Source organism: Brassica napus, chromosome C9 (genome assembly GCF_020379485.1).
Source record: "Brassica napus cultivar Da-Ae chromosome C9, Da-Ae, whole genome shotgun sequence".
Taxonomy (NCBI): domain Eukaryota; kingdom Viridiplantae; phylum Streptophyta; class Magnoliopsida; order Brassicales; family Brassicaceae; genus Brassica; species Brassica napus.
The window spans coordinates 1,660,783-1,679,922 of record NC_063452.1 but is presented as its reverse complement, the minus strand read 5'-3'; the positions used below and the strand labels follow the sequence as shown (position 1 = coordinate 1,679,922).

At 40.5% G+C, this 19,140-nt stretch overlaps 4 protein-coding genes and 1 non-coding gene across 9 annotated transcripts; 1 reads left to right on the top strand and 4 right to left on the bottom strand.

The window, feature by feature from the left end:
• Window positions 1-749: 749 nt before the first annotated feature.
• On the bottom strand, window positions 750-1,130 carry LOC106413257 (F-box protein SKIP19-like). Its single transcript, XM_048770134.1, has one exon. The coding sequence runs from the start codon at window positions 1,128-1,130 to the stop codon at window positions 750-752; it is 381 nt and encodes a 126-aa protein (XP_048626091.1).
• A 129-nt stretch (window positions 1,131-1,259) lies between these two features.
• Window positions 1,260-1,793, bottom strand: LOC125575275 (F-box protein SKIP19-like). The gene has a single exon (XM_048769600.1). It carries the CDS (start codon window positions 1,688-1,690, stop codon window positions 1,325-1,327), a length of 366 nt encoding a protein of 121 aa, XP_048625557.1. The 5' UTR covers window positions 1,691-1,793; the 3' UTR covers window positions 1,260-1,324.
• A 402-nt stretch (window positions 1,794-2,195) lies between these two features.
• On the top strand, window positions 2,196-3,689 carry LOC106414164 (protein transport protein sec23-like). 2 transcript variants are annotated; one of them, XM_013854873.3, is made up of 4 exons: window positions 2,196-2,719; window positions 2,813-2,897; window positions 2,979-3,083; window positions 3,235-3,689. In XM_013854873.3, exons 2-4 carry the CDS (start codon window positions 2,838-2,840, stop codon window positions 3,490-3,492), a joined length of 423 nt encoding a protein of 140 aa, XP_013710327.1. In that variant the 5' UTR covers window positions 2,196-2,719; window positions 2,813-2,837; the 3' UTR covers window positions 3,493-3,689. The 2 variants fall into 2 exon arrangements, with proteins under 2 accessions (XP_013710327.1, XP_022565654.1); XM_022709933.2 differs by having other exon boundaries at window positions 2,197-2,897.
• Window positions 3,690-4,656: 967 nt separating this feature from the next.
• On the bottom strand, window positions 4,657-14,771 carry LOC125593251 (putative F-box/LRR-repeat protein 23). 4 transcript variants are annotated; one of them, XM_048769598.1, is made up of 5 exons: window positions 12,462-14,771; window positions 10,143-10,150; window positions 6,648-6,661; window positions 5,430-5,528; window positions 4,766-5,351 (listed from the first exon to the last, which is right to left on the bottom strand). In XM_048769598.1, the coding sequence occupies exons 1-5, from the start codon at window positions 12,658-12,660 to the stop codon at window positions 4,784-4,786; spliced, it is 888 nt and encodes a 295-aa protein (XP_048625555.1). In that variant the 5' UTR covers window positions 12,661-14,771; the 3' UTR covers window positions 4,766-4,783. The 4 variants fall into 4 exon arrangements, with proteins under 4 accessions (XP_048625552.1, XP_048625555.1, XP_048625554.1 ...); XM_048769597.1 differs by lacking the exons at window positions 6,648-6,661; window positions 10,143-10,150 and adding exons at window positions 5,874-5,895; window positions 9,463-9,474; XM_048769596.1 differs by lacking the exons at window positions 6,648-6,661; window positions 10,143-10,150 and having other exon boundaries at window positions 12,413-14,771.
• On the bottom strand, window positions 7,545-7,651 carry LOC125593579. The gene has a single exon (XR_007329482.1). It is a non-coding gene; the product is annotated as a small nucleolar RNA R71 (small nucleolar RNA).
• Window positions 14,772-19,140: the final 4,369 nt, after the last annotated feature.

The following is a 19,140-nucleotide window of genomic DNA, read 5'->3' as shown; positions in this document are numbered from 1 at the left end:
ACAATAATAAAGGTAAAATAGCAATAAGTTGAAGATGCTCTGAGGCATTGAAGAGGGCACATACATACATCCACTAAAACTGCTTATGGAGTTACCGAGAAAGAGTACATGAACGAGTTCATCACCCAGTCTTGCCATTCGAATTATCAGCTCCTCGGGTTGACTAGTCTTCATAGCACAAATAAAGTTATTGCAAGACCAGAGCTTGATGGATTGCGTTTGGCAATACCTTCAGCCACAAGGAGCTTTGCAGTTGATGGATTTGTTCCAAAACCTCATTCGTTTTTGCAGAGATGCTCTGATCGTTATGCTCCCATATAAGGTTTATTACTAAACCTTGGTTCAAATATTAACAATTGGTTTTTTACTTAATCTTCAGGGGCTTGTGAGGCTTCTCTAGCGTGTTCAACGTGTCGTGTGATCGTGATGGTGAACATATCTCCTCCTCAATTATTAAGAATAACAGATCATCCGCTGCTTTCTCAGGATTTTGCTGAGAGAAAGTATGATATGCTTTGTCTTGCTCTTTCTGATTTTTAAAGTTACAATCTCCAGACAGTTATTTTGAGCTATTTTAACTTGCGAAAAGGAAAAGATGCATTACAGAGAAAATAATGTACTCATAAACAAGTTGAATACTGAAACATTTCACCAACGAAAACAATGCATCTAGAAACACAGATTTCACCAAAGGGTCATCTTAAATCTCATATAGATCGCTGTCAGAATAGTCACTATCACCTGCTAAATTACTGGTCATGATCACTATCTAGCAGGACGAGGTCCTCAAATATAGAAAAATCAAAAATTCTCGGACTACCAGGTCGTACCAAAACTTTGATCCTCTCAGAACAACGCTTCTCCAGATCTCCGGAAAAGTTAACATTGAAACAATGATTAAGATCAAGATGTTCAAGATCAGAACAATTATCAAGAATGGCTTTTAAACCAGCATCTGTTAAACCATTTGAAAAAAGTTGGAGGAAGCGAAGTCCATGCATTGTTCCAGCAATATCTAGGGCATCATCGTCACTCACGTAAAAAGGAGGCTCGATATCAAAGCGGATTAACTTCAATGTCTTCAGTTTCGGACAAGACTGGCCTACAACTTTCAGATAACCTCCCCACATTGCGAATTCTGTGATCTCGAGTTCTTCAAGCAATGGAAGCTGCCCAGTGGCTTCTGCAAGTAATCGCGTGTAACAGTTTAGAAACTGATAACGATAAGACACACACAAAAAAACATATTCACAAAAGAAATTTTCCTAGCACCACGTGACATCTGCTATGAACTAACCTATACAAAATTGAGAGAGAGAGAGACTTATAACCTATCGGCGATGTAGTTGAGGAGAGAATCAGAACCGAAACACGAAATGTCAATCTCAAGCAAGCCTCCCTGACTACGATCGACTGCGTGACGCCACATGATCTCTCGGTTGTACTTCTTATCTCCAAAGTTAAGCATGTCAATCTTCCGCCACATGGCAGGATCTTTACAGACTCGATGCCATGATGTACAAACTTTCTGAGCGTTTTCCAATATGTCAATCGAATCGAGCCTGCTCAGTATCGATGACGTTAATTCATACGGAAGCTCCGACCAGTTTCTACACTCCCCGTCTTCCATAACCTGAGTCAAGGAGGAAGAGGCCATTTTGGTCTGATGATCAAACAGTCTCAAGTCCATCTATTTAAATAAAGGGAGTGAAGTAGTAGTATCAAGTTCCAAGACTTTTGGTAGACATCGCCATCACTAAGTGACTTTTTTTTTTGGGACGTATATGTTTCCAAGGAAGACGGCAACGGCGCTAAGAGGAAGAGGCCATTTTCTCTGAATGGTCAAACTGCCTCTAGGTCATTAAATAAGTGTGTGAACTAGGTTCAACTTTCAATACTTTTCTTATATACTAGGGCTTTTTTTTTTAACTTATATACTAGGGCTTTTCACCACGCTAGTTTATGCATTTTGAATTAGTTTCAACTTTCAAGTTCCAAGACTTTTCTTCGTAAACATAACCAATACTCAATGACCATATGGTCCCAAGGAATATGACAACATCGACGAGGAAGAGTCCATTGTCTCTCAATGGTCAAACTGCCTCAAGTTCATTATATAAGTGTGTCAGTGTGTGAAGCAGTTTCAAAAAGACCATATATTCATGACATAACGTATCTACAACATAGTTTAGGCAAAGTAACATTAGAGCATGTTTATTGGGGTATCTTAAGTGTGACTCTTAGTATAATGAGTAATTAAACTAAAAGGAAAATAGCCATTTATCTAAGAGGCGGGTCTTAATTAAGGGCTGCAAGAAACGCTTCTTATGAGACAGGTGTTTGAAAGGAAAAAAAAAAGTTGAACCCGACGAAGAATCTGGTTCTTCTTTACCGTTGAATCTCTCTGGCACCAATCGTCGCAGGAAGGCTGTATGATCAAGCTTTGATCGGTATCTTCTGCCTTCCATGGCCAACGAAGTCGAGTGCTTCCTCTTCTCCTCCGTCGACCTAGATTCCGAAGACGATCCGCCGCGATTCTTCCTCCTTCTTCCCTCTCTCTCGCCTCTGTGACTCACATCTTCTCCCATAAGAAGTCAATCAAGTCTATGTTTAATCCTTACTCTTTTATACTTATCTTCACAAAGCTTTGGGCTTAAACTCTATCTCTTTCGGTTACATCAACTGAGTTTTTTTTATAGAACTGTGTTCTTCTTCCCAGGTGGGTTTTCTGGGTTATGAGCTTTCGATTATGAATATTTAGTGTTATTATTCAAAGTGTTGTTTTATCCTCACCAATCACACTATTGTTCAGGGTTTTGTTCGTCTGGTTGAACACTATGAAGAACGTTGAGATTTTTATGATCTTTCTCTGCTTAAACGCTGCCTTATATCTAGTGGTAAGTTCAAAGCTCGAGTCTTTCGATCACTAAAACGTTTCTGATATGCTTCTAAAGTTTATTGATTTGATTCGTGTGAAGTCTGCTGATCCACCAACGTGGCCTGCGGATTCGGGAGGGAAGTGTAGTGTTTCTGATGATTGGAAGGGAGAGGTTTTCCCTGAGATCCCTCATATTAAGTACGAGGTAAGCAATCATAACCATGATAGGGACTTTTGAGTAGTGATTCAGCTTGGAGATTTATTTGCATGTGTAGATTGATTTGGTTGTTGATGAATTGTTTCAGGGATGATTCAGTTTTGTTTAGTTTTTGACCATTTATTTGCGTATGGAACAGATAATCTATCACGGCAAAAAGGATGAGCTGTTGGATGAGCTGCAGACGGATCAGTGGCCTGCACAGCGGTGTATTGGAGTGGCTTTGAGTGTGGCTGCGGGATTGCTTGGAGCTTGTTTCCCTGGGACTGGTGCTAGGATCGTTGCTTTAGTTGGAGGACCATGCTCTGAGGGACCAGGCACGGTAACTCCATTTTGTTTATCTCCCCTTTTTTTGTATAGGAAGCTCTTGTTTATGACTTCAGAAATGATGATATAAACTGGTGTATCTTCTTAATAATAATCTCAAAACTACACTTTCTTATCTTTGATCAAAAAGAAAAAAATTTAATAATTTTTTTTAAGAACTCTTAGCTTAAGAAACTACCATTGGAGGACCAAAATTAAGTGTTTCTTAACATAAATTCTTAACTTAAATTTATTACTAAAATAATGACTAATTAAGAACCCACTTAAGAATTATTGCAATGAACATGCTCTGTTAAATCAAGGTATCGTAATTCTAGTACACACATGGGCCGTGGAAAATAGTCAGATTTCAAAGACCTGGTCGAAGAAAGATGAAACAATCACACATAAAACTTTTATTCAGTGTAGTTATTGCAGAGAAAAAAATAAAACCTTAAAAATGCAAAAAGACATTAGTACTAGGTCGGTCACATAACACAAGGATAAACAAGTTCATTGAAACTAGGAACACCTAAAATTAAATTTCCTAATGATTTCACATGCGTATCGTCACTCTCGATGTAAGGCCACAAGTAAAAGCACCGCGAGTTTAACTTCAATGTCTCCAGATTTGGACAAAACTTACCTACGACTTTCATAGACTTTGCTGACGATGAGCAGTATGAAACCTCGAGAGATTCTCAGATTACATGAACTGCAGATAGTTGCATGCATGCAAGAGTTAGAAACATGATATAATCTTTACAGAAGAACAGTAAGATGCAAAGGGATTACTAGACCAGAGCTCATGTTAACAAAAAAAATGATGTGAAAAGTATCTCATGTTAAACAAAAAAAATATTTCAGATCACGCAACTTGGGTGCCAAGGGATTAAGATTACTAGACCAGAGCTCGATATGGTGCTCGTTTGGCCATTTTTTCAGCCACAAGGAACTTTGCTGTTGATTGATTTGCACCAAAACCTCAGTAGTTTTAACAGAGATTCTCTGACCGTTCCGCTACCATATAATGATGAAACATTTCAACCTGAAGCAGAACAGGGCCATAGATATGATTAATGTTTATTTAAGAATTCTGATTTGTTTTACTGAAGACAAAACCGTGTTATTACATAACTCATTTTTGCGTTTCCTATTATTTCTCATTTTTAAACAGAACATTATTTTGGACAATTCTAACTTGCAGAAGGATTTATTTAACATTGTAGAATAGATTCATAATAAGTTAACATAGAAAAAATAAGAGTTCTGCAAAAGCAAATGACGCATGCTATTAGACAAGAAAGTCCACAGAAACCACAGTGAAGAGATAACGAACGAAGACAATGCATCTCGAAAACATATTTCATCAGCGGGTTGTCTTAATCGCTGTCAGAGTAGTCACTGTCACTTTCGAAGATATCGTAAGAATTAACATCTGGCACGAAAGGGACCTCATCGTCAGATATATCAGCATGGATCTCCCTCTCATCATATGGGCACTCAGGAGAGTCAAAAGGTCGTCTCAAAACTTTGATCCTCTCAGAACACCGCTTCTCCAGATCCCCGACAAGTTTAAAGTTGAAACAGAGACGCAAATCAAGATGCTCCAAATCAGGACAATTATCGAGAATGGCATTTAAACCGACCTTTGTCAAACAGTTTCCAAAAAGCAGGAGGAAGCGAAGTCCATGCAATGTTTCAGAGATGGCCAGAGCATCATCATCGTACCCGTACCCGTAACCAGGAGGCCGGATCTTAAGGGAGTGTAACTTCAGTGTCTTCAGTTTAGGACAAGACTGGCCTACAACTCTCAGAGAATCTCCAGACAATGTGTAGCGCGAGAGCTCGAGTTCTTCAAGCAATGGAAGCTTCCCAAGCGCTTCTGTAAGTCCATCAGTTGTTATCATAGAGATTAAGTCAAGTTTAAGGCTTCTCAGGTTACTTGACCTACAAGTAATTGCGTGTAAAAAGTTAAAAACTGAAGAAAAGTAAACATATTCACAAAAGAAATTGGAGAGAGCGAACCTATCGGCGATATAGTCGAGGAGAGAATCAGAACCGATATACCACATGTCAAGCTCAACCAAGCCTCCTTGGCTAAGATCGAGAATGTGACGGTGATATCTTGCATATTTCTATTGTTTTATCCATTCATCCATGTGCATTTTGATTATATAGATTAGGATTTAGCCATGTTTAGGTTGCATTTTGCATACATGAGTCCTTATCAGGTATTGGAGTACCACATGGAGTTCTTGGAGACACTTGGAGGCATTTGGAGCTCAAAAATGAGTGTTTAGAGTGGTCATTGGGCGAACAAGGCATGGGAGCGACCAGTCTGGAGCGACACCACCAAGTCGCTCTGATCACCCTACTGGAGCGACCTAACCAGAGCGACAGGGAGAAGTCGCTTGCGGTTTCATCACCCGGAGACGCGAGAACGAACCCGGAGCGACCTCTCGCAGCGACACAGCGAGGTCGCTCCCGAAGCCTAGAGCGACTTGTCGGAGCGACGGGCTGAGGTCGCTGCGCGTTTTATTTCTACTCGAACTTGTGATTTCTCAAGGGCCTTTTGGTCATTTCATTATGCACGTTTTTATTTTCTAAACCTATGTTTTAATACTCTAGGAGCCACCAAGAGGGGGATCATCTTTGTTCTTAGAAAAAACCACCAAAAACCTTTGGAAAGTCATCTCTTTGAATGAATTGATCAGTTTATTATTGAGAATTCTGTGTTCTTATCTATTTCCTGTGTTTCTCTACATGATTAATCTGAAATCCAATATGGGTTTAAGAGGAATCACGGAGATTAGTGAGTAATCACCTTTTGAATTCATGGGTTAGGGAGATTAAGGGTGATTAGGTTAGTTCTAGGATGTTTTAGTGTAGATCATTCTTGTTCCTTGCTAGTAGAGTATTCCTAATGCATCTTCTGAGTTGGCCACTCAAAAGTTGATCAATAGGCATTTCCCACCCGAAAGGTGTTTGATGAAATGCCTGAGACAACTCTCCTAGGCTTTTAGTATACTTTGCCAAAGACATTTGTTGTTAAAGGTGCTAAGATAGCTAATAGACTTGTTAGTAATGATTGCTTTCATATTATTCAACCAAAGACATTTGATGTTTGAGATATGTTAGCAAATGAGCATTTATCTAGACATAGAGCTTGCTTAGAATTGTGTCTAGGCTTAAGGTTGATAGTTTGATTGATCATTTGCCATCCTTAGTTCGATACTTGATCACCCAAGGTCTAATCCCTATGCCCATGAGTTCTCTTTTCCCTTAGTCAAGAAAATATCATTTTGTTATTGCTTTCTAGTATTAGTAGTAGTTTAAAACCCATCTAAATCATTGGTTGCACTTAGATTAAGTGAGTACTTGCATTCTCAGTGCTTTGATATCCCTCAGAACTGGTTCGACAATCACTATACTACAACATTTGTCTTAGGAGCCTTGAAAACTCCTAACATCAAATTGGCGCCGTTGCCAAATTCTGAGTAGATTGAACATTGAGATTTAGTCACTTACTTGAGACTAAGTCATTTTTATTTTTTTTTGTTACTAATTCTTCTTCTTCACCTACCTTTAACTTTCAGGTGTATGAACTTGAGGAGCAGGGGTCCATCAAACCTAGTTCCAATAGTAGCAGACATCAGAGCTTTCGAGAGGGAGTGTGCTAGAGCTAGAAGAGAAGAAGAACAACAAGCCCACTTGCAGAGATTGGATATTGATATGGCAGATCCACCGCAAGGGGCAGAACACCAACCGCGAGCAGCTCGACCCATTGGTACTTATGACCGGCCCAACATTCTTGGTCATAGACTAGGAATCCGAGCACCGGTTGTGGCAGCCAACAACTTTGAGGTCAAGTCAGGACTCCTCAACGTGATCGAGAACAACAAATATCATGGCTTGGCTTTAGAGGACCCATTCGATCACTTGGACAGGTTCGACAGCTACTGTGGGTTGTCAAAAACCAATGGTGTGTCAGAGGATGCCTTAAAGCTGAAGTTATTCCCTTTCTCTTTGGGGGATAAGGCACGTCAGTGGGAGAAGTCTCTACCCAGCGACTCTATCACCACTTGGGATGAGTGCAAGAGAGCATTCTTGGAGAAATTCTTCTCATCCTCAAGAACTGCTAAGCTGAGAAATGAGATCTCCAGTTTCCAACAGAAGAACTTGGAAGGATTCAGTGAAGCCTGGGAGAGATTCAAGGGCTACCAAGCTCAATACCCACACCATGGTTTCTCTAAGGAGAGCTTACTGAGCACATTCTACCGTGGTGCTCTTCCTAAGTACAGGGCCAGACTGGATACAGCTAGCAATGGGTTCTTCTTGGGGAGAACTGAGGAAGATGCAGAGGAGCTGGTTGACAACATGGTAAAGAGTGATGCAGTTTACAGTGGAGACCATGACAGAAACAGCCGAACAGATGATAAGCAGACGAGGAAGGAGTTGAAAGCTCTACAGGATAAGATAGACATCCTCCTTGCTGATAAAGCCACACAAGAGCAGCTGCACTTTGTTGGTAACCCAAGCCAAGATACACCACCTGTTGTCCATGAGGTTGAGGGTCTGGAAGGTCAGGAAGAGCTGTGTTTCATCAACAACAATGGTAGCTGGTACAAAAAAGAGCCCAACTTTCAGTACAACAACTACCAACAGAAATCATATCCCAACAACCAACAGAGTGGTTATCCGCCTAGAAACAACCAGCAAGGCAGCTATCAACCTCAGCAAAACCCCTCATCTGGCTCCTCTGCTCCTCAAGAGAGCAGCACTGACACCCTGCTGAAACAAATCTTGGAGTCTCAGACTAGAAGTGAGAAGCATGTTGGTTATGAGTTGAAGAACCTTCATTCCAAGATTGATGGGAGCTACAATGAGCTCAACAACAAGTTCTCACATCTTGCTTCTACAGTCAAGAATTTAGAGAATCAGTTTGCTTCCATGAATACTCACCAGACTCGCCAGCAAGGATTTCTACCTGGAAAATCTGACCAAAACCCCAAGGAGGCCAAAGCTATCACCCTTAGGAGTGGTAAGCAGTTACCTCCTACAGCCCTCACCAGGGATGCTGAGAAACTAGGTGAGGAGGTGGCCATCAACTTAGATGATGAAGTGGTGATTGTTGATGAGAAAATCAATGATGAAATCTTGGAGAAGATTGTGGAAGCCAAGGGTAAAGGAAAGGTTGGGGAAGCGAAGAAAACAGTGAAAGATGGTGAAGTTCTTGCTCCAGCAAGTGAGAATTCTTTTGTTCCTCCTCCCTATGAACCCAAACTACCATTCCCTGGTAGATTCAAGAGGCAGCTGCTAGAGAAGTACAAGGCTTTGTTTGACAAGCAAATGACTGAAGCTCAGGTTGCAATGCCTATCATCGATGCTTTCATGTTGATTCCTCAATACAACAAGTTCCTGAAAGATGTTGTAGCTGAAAAGAAGAAGGAAATGGAAAGCATGATGATTCTTACCCATGAGTGCAGTGCCATCATCCAAAGGCTTGATGTTCCAGAGAAGTTAGAGGATCCAGGATGCTTTACACTACCTTGTGCTCTTGGACCTATGGTATTTGAGAAATGTCTCTGCGATTTGGGAGCTAGTGTCAGTGTGATGCCTTTGTCTGTTGCAAAGAAGCTTGGATTCACTCAGTACAAGAAGTGTAAACTCTCTCTGGTGTTAGCTGATCGTTCAGTGAAGTACCCTGTGGGCATCTTAGAGGACCTACCTGTGAAGATTGGAAGGTATGAGATACCTACAGATTTTGTGGTGCTTGAGATGGGTGAGGAGGCTCAGGACCCATTGATTCTTGGAAGGTCATTCTTAGCTACAGCAGGAGCAATTGTTAAGGTGAAAGAGGGCACGATTGATCTCCATTTGGGTAAAGGGCATGTTCTCCACTTTGACATCAAGGAGAAAATGAAGAAACCAACTGTGTTCGGGCAAGTCTTCTACATTGAAGAGATGGGCACTCTTACTGATGAGCACCTTGAAGAGTTACCACCTGACAACGATGGGAGGGAGCATCTCCCTCTACTCATTCTCCATAGAAGGTAACCCACTACTTTCCCTTGTATATACCATTTCGTTTTTGCATATTAGTTTTCTCTTTTTGGGTATCTCTCTCTCCTTGACAACACAGAGACTGTGTATCTCAAGTTTGGGGGAGGTACCAAGCATTTGATCATGTTTGCTTTGATTGTGTTTCATTTGAGTCATGCATTGCACACCTATTTGCATAAAAAAAAAAAGATTTTTCATTTAGTTTGCATCATTTGCACCATTAGGAGAGTCTAGAGCATATAGGTTGCATTCACTTGCATTGGGAGCAATGATTTTAAATGCCTTGTAAAGAACACTACGTTGCACCTGAGTAGCCATGCACCTCTCGAAAAGACTTGTATGTTGAGAGCCTTGAAAACTCTTCTTGAAACTTGTTGATTGTAGAAACTCAGTCTTTGAAGCCAGCTACAACCTTATTTGAACTGAATGAACTTAATGCTTCTTGCTTAGGGTCTCTTGTGTACTGAGTCATGGCTATACACACTTGAGTTGTCACATCTTTTATGCCATTCTTTTTGACAAACTCTAGTGGTAGACCACTCCCAAAACCTTTCCTTCCTTTTAAGCTTTCATTGTTTGATGAGTGAGGCCTTCTTCGGAAAGTTTTACATGTGCATAATGTTGAGAGTATCGGGAACGACAATGCTTGATCTTCATTTTTGCTGGATTGGACACTCTATTGTCTAGCTATAGGTGGGAGGGTGAGCGTTGTAATCATGATTTGGGAGAAATAAAAAGGATAGATTCTTGTGCTCAAGTGAATTGATTTATTGGGATAAGTAGAGAACCTCCAGCTCTAGTTTTGAAAAGTCTTGGCCCCCAACCTAAAAAAAAAAAAGGGTATAATAAATTTAAAAAAAAAAAAAAAAAAAAAAAGGGCTAGCAAAGTTGTTAGGAGCTGAGAGACATTTTGAGGTTGTGAAAAATCCTTTATAGATTTCAAGGAAAAAGAGCTGATGTTTTTAGAATCTTTTGGTGAGAGGTGTGAGTTGGGTTTGACATTTGAGAGTGAATGTGTAACTTATATGTTTGGGAAAATGGTAGAACAATGGAGATTGAGCATTGTATGCATGAGTTGGTCCCTTTCTTAGATATATTATGTGCAATGTCAAGGCTACTTGTTTTGAGAGTAAACCACCTTAAAGATCATATGTTTTGAACCTCTTGAATCACTTGAATAAAAGCCTTCCCTTACCCAACCAAATGACTTGGACCAACTGACCATTTGCAAGAATTCACTTGATATCTTATGCTTAATGAATGTGAGAGTTGGCAGATTTGAATGTGTGGATGCTTGATGATGAGTGTAGGGACAAAAGGAGTTGAGATAGGCCTAGAGAAGTTAGAGTGTAATAAGAGAGTGGGCTAATTGTGTTTGCTAGTGGTGTTTCTTTTGGCTATGAGCTCCCACCTTCAACCTCTCTCCCTATGAGTTCTAGAAAGTTCACTTGTGGACAAGTAAAGAACAAGTTTGGGGGAGTTGATATCTTGCATATTTCTATTGTTTTATCCATTCATCCATGTGCATTTTGATCATATAGATTAGGATTTAGCCATGTTTAGGTTGCATTTTGCATACATGAGTCCTTATCAGGTATTGGAGTACCACATGGAGTTCTTGGGGACACTTGGAGGCATTTGGAGCTCAAAAATGAGTGTTTAGAGTGGTCATTGGGCGAGCAAGGCATGGGAGCGACCAGTCTGGAGCGACACCACCAAGTCGCTCTGATCACCCTACTGGAGCAACCTAACCAGAGCGACAGGGAGAAGTCGCTCGCGGTTTCATCACTCGGAGACGCGAGAACGAGCCCGGAGCGACCTCTCGGAGCGACACAGCGAGGTCGCTCCAGCTGGGAGCGACGTTATGGGAGCGACAGGGAGAAGTCGCTCGCGGTTTCATCACCCGGAGACGCGAGAACGAACCCGGAGCGACCTCTCGCAGCGACACAGCGAGGTCGCTCCCGAAGCCTAGAGCGACTTGTCGGAGCGACGGGCTGAGGTCGCTGCGCGTTTTATTTCTACTCGAACTTGTGATTTCTCAAGGGCCTTTTTGTCATTTCATTATGCACGTTTTTATTTTCTAAACCTATGTTTTAATACTCTAGGAGCCACCAAGAGGGGGATCATCTTTGTTCTTAGAAAAAACCACCAAAAACCTTTGGAAAGTCATCTCTTTGAATGAATTGATCAGTTTATTATTGAGAATTCTGTGTTCTTATCTATTTCCTGTGTTTCTCTACATGATTAATCTGAAATCCAATATGGGTTTAAGAGGAATCATGGAGATTAGTGGGTAATCACCTTTTGAATTCATGGGTTAGGGAGATTAAGGGTGATTAGGTTAGTTCTAGGATGTTTTAGTGTAGATCATTCTTGTTCCTTGCTAGTAGAGTATTCCTAATGCATCTTCTGAGTTGGCCACTCAAAAGTTGATCAATAGGCATTTCCCACCCGAAAGGTGTTTGATGAAATGCCTGAGACAACTCTCCTAGGCTTTTAGTATACTTTGCCAAAGACATTTGTTGTTAAAGGTGCTAAGATAGCTAATAGACTTGTTAGTAATGATTGCTTTCATATTATTCAACCAAAGACATTTGATGTTTGAGATATGTTAGCAAATGAGCATTTATCTAGACATAGAGCTTGCTTAAAATTGTGTCTAGGCTTAAGGTTGATAGTTTGATTGATCATTTGCCATACTTAGTTCGATACTTGATCACCCAAGGTCTAATCTCTATGCCCATGAGTTCTCTTTTCCCTTAGTCAAGAAAGTATCATTTTGTTATTGCTTTCTAGTATTAGTAGTAGTTTAAAACCCATCTAAATCATTGGTTGCACTTAGATTAAGTGAGTACTTGCATTCTCAGTGCTTTGATATCCCTCAGAACTGGTTCGACAATCACTATACTACAACATTTGTCTTAGGAGCCTTGAAAACTCCTAACATCAGACGGCACAAGGTCTTGACGAGGTACCGAAATTTTCCTAGGTCACGCATATCAATCTTGCGCCACATGGCAGGGTCTTTACAGACGCGACGCCATGATGTACACACTCTCTGTGCGTTTACCAATATGTCAGTGTAGTCGAGCCTGCGCAGGATGGATGACGTTAATTCATAGGGCAGCTCCGACCAGCTTCTACACTCTCTGTCTTTCATCACCGGTATCAAAGACGAAGAGGAAGAAGCCATTTTTCTCTGATAATCGAAGTAGTCTCAAGTCCATCTATTTAAAGGGTATTGGTTTCAAGTTACAAAACTTTTCGTAGACATCACCATCACTCAATGACCATATTGGTCCCAAGAAAGATGACAACGGCTAAGAGGAAGAGACGGACCATTTACTTTTACCGGTCAGATTGTCTCTAGTCCATTTAAATAAGAGAGTGAAGCAGTTTCAACTTTCAACGTTCAAAACATTTAGTATCCATCACTTATTAATAATGACCATACTTTTTTCATGGTATTACATTTTAGGGCAATCTAACATTAGGGCTTGGGCGGCATGTTAACTTTCAAATCAAGATATCATATAGTCGAAGAAAGACGAAACAATAACCCATTAAACTTTTCTTGGGTGTAGTTATTGAAGAAAGACAAAAATCTTGCAAACCTGAAAAGACATACTAGTAAGTACCAAGGTCGGCACATAACACAAGCACACAAGTTCATTGAAACTAGGAACATCTAAAGATTTTCACATGCGTATCCACCAGAGCATCATCCTCACTCTCGATGTAATAGCGCAAGTAAGCACAGTGCGTACATGGGCCGAGGGTGCTTTTGTTAAAAGAAAATAAACATTAGGGTCCTAATTTTCTAATATAGGATAATACAATTATAATTTGATAGAAACAAATTTTAATTAGCACAAGGCCTAAAATTTTGATGAGCCGAGCCTGAGTAAGCACAACTGCTTTGGAAAAATCTAGAGTCTGTTATAGGATAGCACATTGCAAGTTTAAGGCTTCTCATGTTACTTGAGCTGCAGATAGTTGTGTAAAAGTTAGAAACGATCTTAGAGGAGAACTTGGAGAAGAAGATCAATAAGATGCAAAATATAATTTCCAAGCATACCAATAACCTGAAGCGAATCCAACCAATGTTTTTAATACTTGATTATCAAAACCACTGGTTCAACAAATTGACTCCTAACTCAGCAATGAAAACATTCCAAGTACGAGTAACACAAAGTTCACAAGTGCATTCATCAGAAGAGATCCATTAAATTAAATACCGTTTAGAACAACTCCTTGGCACCAATGAAAAAGAAAAGCATCATCACATTATTCAAACGAGAGTTAAAGAGACTCCTAAACAGAGAGAACAGAGGAATCTGAACAAGGCAAGCGAAAACCACATGTGCCTCTGCATTGTTCAGTAACTAGTAGACTTAGTAGAACTCATCCGAATAATCATCGCTGCAGTCTGATAAATCATAGACGTTAGCTCCATATGGGTAACCAGCGCTTAAGTCATCCCAATAATAGTTGTTGGAACCAAGTTGCTTTGGTCTAGTGGTATAGGAGCTCCAGCTGGAGTGCCCGCCCCTGGGTTCGAGCCTTGGCCACTGCGGAATTTACATGTGGGATGCAGCACCCAAGACCGAAGACCGTTACACGGTGAGGCACATGGTGACGCCCTGGCAGCGTCCATGCTCACTTCGGTCTCTAGTCTAGACTACCTCGGTAGGGCCAGGATACTCGGTTAGCAAAAAAAAATAATAATAATAATAGTTGTTAGGGCCTAATAAATCCCCAATGTTAAATCCATATGGGTGATCAGCGGTTGAGTCATCCGGGCGTTTCAACTCTTTGATCCTCTCGGAGCATCTCTTCTCCAGATCCCCTTCAAGTCTTACGTTGAAACACTTGCGCAAGTCTAGGTGTTCCAGGTGAGGACAACCGTCGAGAATGGCGTGTTAGAAAATATGCGGTCAAATTTTGCGGAAAACCAGAATTTATGAGAGCGGGAAAAGAGCACACACACAAAATTGTTAACGGAGTTCGGCCAAAGTTGCATACGTCTCCAGACCTGCTACAGATCTTTTATTATCAACCAGGGAAATTTTACAAGCTCACACCTCACACCCCGATCCCAAATACACTCAGAAATTACTCGTAATTTCTTAAAGAATAATTTTTTGTGAGATTTTTTTTTTCTCTTCTTCTTATCTTCTCTCGTTCTCTCTCTGTTTTCTTGTTTTCGGATGCTTTTCCTATTCACCTTACGTTGAGTATTTATAAAAGAAGCTTGGACATGTGAAAGCCATAATTATTGACAAAATCACCTCCTTCACCGTCCAACTTCACCGTCCATCACCGGCCAACACAAAAAACGTGTTATTTGACTTACAATCTCCCACTTGAAGACTGATTTCAATATGTCTTCACACCTTGATCAATGTAGCAGGTCTTCTCAGGTCTTCTCAGCTTGTTGCACACAACCTCAGCTTATCATACGGCACGACTTTCGTAAACATGTCTGCCGGATTCTTGCTTCCTGGGATCTTCTCAAGCACCAACATTTCATCTTCCAACGCTGATCTGATGAAATGATACCGACGATGTATGTGCTTCGTCCGAGCATGGTAAACCGGATTCTTTGCCAAATCGATGGCACTTTTACTATCACAATACAACACACTTTTCTCTTTGTCATGGTCTAGCTCTTCAAGAAAAGACTGTAGCCATATCATCTCTTTTGTTGCCTCCGTTACCGCAACATACTCAGCTTCACAGCTTGATAGAGATACACTTTTCTGCAACCTTGAAACCCAGCAAATTGCAGTACCGCCAAAAGTGTAGACATACCCGGTTGTGCTCTTCGTGTTGTCAATGTCACCTCCATTGTCAGCATCAACATATCTCTGCAATCCCGTCTTAGACTTCGTGAAACATATCGATAAACTTGGATTTCCTTTCAGGTATCTGAAAAAATCCACTTAACGGCTTCCCAATGTTCCTTTCTTGGATTGCTCATAAATCTGCTGACGACTCCCACTGCATGTGCAATGTCTGGCCTTGTACATATCATCGCGTACATCAGGCTGCCAATAGCAGAAGCATATGGAACTTTATCCATACATGCCATATCTTCTTCCGTCTTTGGAGACTGTTCTCTGGATAACCGAAAATGACTTGCCAGGGGAGTGCTTACTGGCTTCGCGTCATCCATGTTGAACCTCTTGAGGAATTTCTTCACATACTCCTCTTGTGATAGCTTAAGACCTTCCTTGCTTCTACTGATTCTCATCCCTAGAATTTGTCTTACTTCTCCAAGGTCTTTAACCGCAAACTCTTCTGAGAGTTTCTTCTTCAAGCTATTGATCTCGTGCAAGTCAGCTCCTACTATCAGCATGTCATCGACATATAGGAGCAATATCAAGTAGGACTCTTCAACCCTCTTGAAGTAACAACAGTGGTCAGCTCCACACCTCAAGAAACCGACACATTTAATAAAGCTGTCAAACCGTTTATACCACTGTCTTGGAGCTTGTTTTAAGTCGTACAAACTCCTTTTCAGCTTGCAAACAAGGCTTTCCTTCCCTTTGATCTCAAAGTCTTCGGGTTGCTTCATATAAATTTCCTCATCCAAATCACTGTGAAGAAATGCCGTCTTCACATCCATCTGTTGAAGATGCAGATCTTTTTGTGCTACCAGCCCAAGAACCGTTCTGATGGTCACCATCTTGACTACATGAGAGAAGATTTCAGTGCAGTCAACGCCTTCTTTTTGTTGGAATCCCTTCACAACAAGCCTCGCTTTATAACGCTTACTCCCATCATGTTCTTCTTTTATTCGGTAAACCCACTTATTATGCAATGTCTTTTTCTCCTTAGGCAAATCTGCTAACTCCCACGTGTGATTGGATAACAACGAGTCCATCTCGTCATTCACTGCAAGCTCCCACTTGATCGACTCATCAACTTGCATAGCTTCCTCATAACATTCAGGCTCGCCTCTGTCTGTGAGCAGAATGTAGTTGAGCGATGGAGAAAATCTTACAGGCTTTCTGATGATTCTGCTTGACCGTCGCATCGTAAAATTCGTCTTCGTTGAACAGTTATACGTCCTCACCTCTGTTGACCAAAAATCCTTCAACTCTTTTATCAGTGGTTGTAGGAAAACATCCAGGGACATTTTTGGATGGTTCGGACCAGGTATTAATATGTTCAAGAATAGCAACTCACGTTGCATGCACATCTCTGGTGGCAGGTTGTATGGCATAAGAAAGACTGACCACGATGAATATTGTCTCCCTGACATTCCGAACGGACTAAATCCATCTGTGCATAATCCGAGATACACATTTTGGCTATTACTAGTGAAATCCGGATGTACATTGTTAAAATGTTTTCAGGCTCTTGCATCTGATGGATGAGTCATCTCACCATCTGTTTGAGTATGCTCGGCATGCCATCTCATCTTTCCAGCAGTCTGCTCTCATTGGTACAATCTTTTCAATATGTCTGTAATTGGTAGGTACCACATCCTTTGGTACGGTACCCTATTACGTTCCCGTCCTTGCGGCTTGAATCGTGGCTTCTTGCAGAATCGACATTCTTCTAACTTCTCATCATCTCCCCAGTAGATCATGCAGTTGTCGATGCAAACATCTATCATCTCCGAAAGTAACCCAAGACTATAAACCAGTTTCTGAATCTCATAATAAGAATCAGCAGACACATTGTCTTCCGGCAAATACTCTTTAAACAAGTTTGCCCATTCGTTCATGCAACTTTCAGATAGAATGTGGTCAGTTTTAATATTCATCATTCTAGCAGTCAACAACAAATTAGAGAGACCTTCTCTACAACCACTGTAAAGTGGTTGATTTGCCGCGTTTAACATTTCGTAAAACTTTTTTGCATCTATATTAGGTTCTTCAACTTCATCATGAGCTACGAATGCATCAGCTACCATATCATGAACCCTATCATAATCTACCATCTCCTCCTGATGGTAACTATGTTCATTATGCAAATGATGATCAACCGGTTCTTCCTGAAAATTGCTATTACTACTACTAGCTTCATTCTGATCATAATTATAACATTCTCCATGTTGAAACCAGATATAGTAATTTGGCGTGAAACCTCTATTTATTAAATGCTTCCAAACATTTTTACGGTTTGCCAATTTTGAATTGTTGCATTTCCGACAAGGACAGAACATCTTACCACTTTTTTGGGCGAGCGGTGTTGAATCTGCTTGATGTATAAATGTCTCCAGCCCCGTAAGATATTCTTTCGTCACTCTCCCGTTAGCATTTCTATGCATATACATCCACTTCCACAACTCGAAAATATTCCCGGAGCCAGCCATTTTTTTTCTTTCACGTTTTTTTTTGTTGGAGTGTTTAAAATGATGTTCAAACGTCCGTATTTATAGAAAATTTTTGAATCTGGTAGTTGTAATTTTCCTACGAATTTACGACGAAAATTAGTTAGGTGGCCGAAAAAAAACGTGTGACAAACAAAGTTGGTGGATTCAAAATTTCCTCGCTAAGTAGACGTAAATTATTTCCTCGTAAAGAACACGCTAAGTTTACGTCGAATGTACGAAGAAATACGCTTTCTTCGTAAAAGCCACGTCACTTTACATCGACTTTACGACGAAACTGTTTCGTCGTTACTTTACGAGGAAATAACACTGATTTTATTTTTCCGCGTAATTTCCTCGTAAAGTCAACATAAATTTACAAGGAATGTTTTTCCTCGTTAATTTTCCTCGTTAAGCTTGTATTTTCTTGCAGTGAAAACTAAAAAAATAAATAAATTCACTAACTAACTAAAATCTCTTTTTCTCTCTCCTCCTTTTTTTTCATATCTCTCTCTCTTTTTATTTCTACGAATCTAATTTCTATTTTTTTGGTTATTTGTCAAATAAGATTTGTATTTCTATTTTTATTCTTCTGAATCGATTAATTCCTTGGAATCTTTTTTTTAAAAAAAATAATGTGCTTATAGTTGAGCATTATCATCATGGAGACAGTCCACCGTAGAGCTTCTGCTTCTGTCTCCAGCAGAGATCTTAACTGGGGTAACATTCGTGCCCCTAGCCAACAGACAGAGCCTAAATGATCTCTCAAAACCCACCCCACACCGCATTGTTCCTTCTGAACAGCCCAAGCTCCATCAACATTACACTTGAACCATGAACCACACCACATGTCGCGCTCCCTTATCTCCAGCCTCAAAATCATGCCTCCTAGACCATTCTTCCATACCTTCCAATGATCTATTAATCACACTCAGCCCATCATAGTCCACTCCTTCGTAAAATGAAATCATTTTTGCACTTCCATAATCTCCACAATATGCAGGGTCCAAAATCCTCTTATCTTCTTTGTCCCGGGATACTTTTGTAAAATTGAAAACCCTGTAAATATTTGAGAAAAGGGAATCTGACAATTCACCTTCAGGTGGAGCTGTAATAGGAGAGAGAACCACATATTAAGCAGCACTGGAAGAGGATGTGGTTCACTGCTTCTTCTTTTGAATTGCAATGAGGACAAATACTAATTTTTGCAAGATATCTAAACTTCATTGTGACTCAAACCAATAAACAATCACTTAGACAACTCCACATAAAATGCTGAATCCTGGGGCTTACATCTTTTTTCCAAAACGCTTTTTCGAGTTCTTCTATGCTAGGTTTCTCCACGAC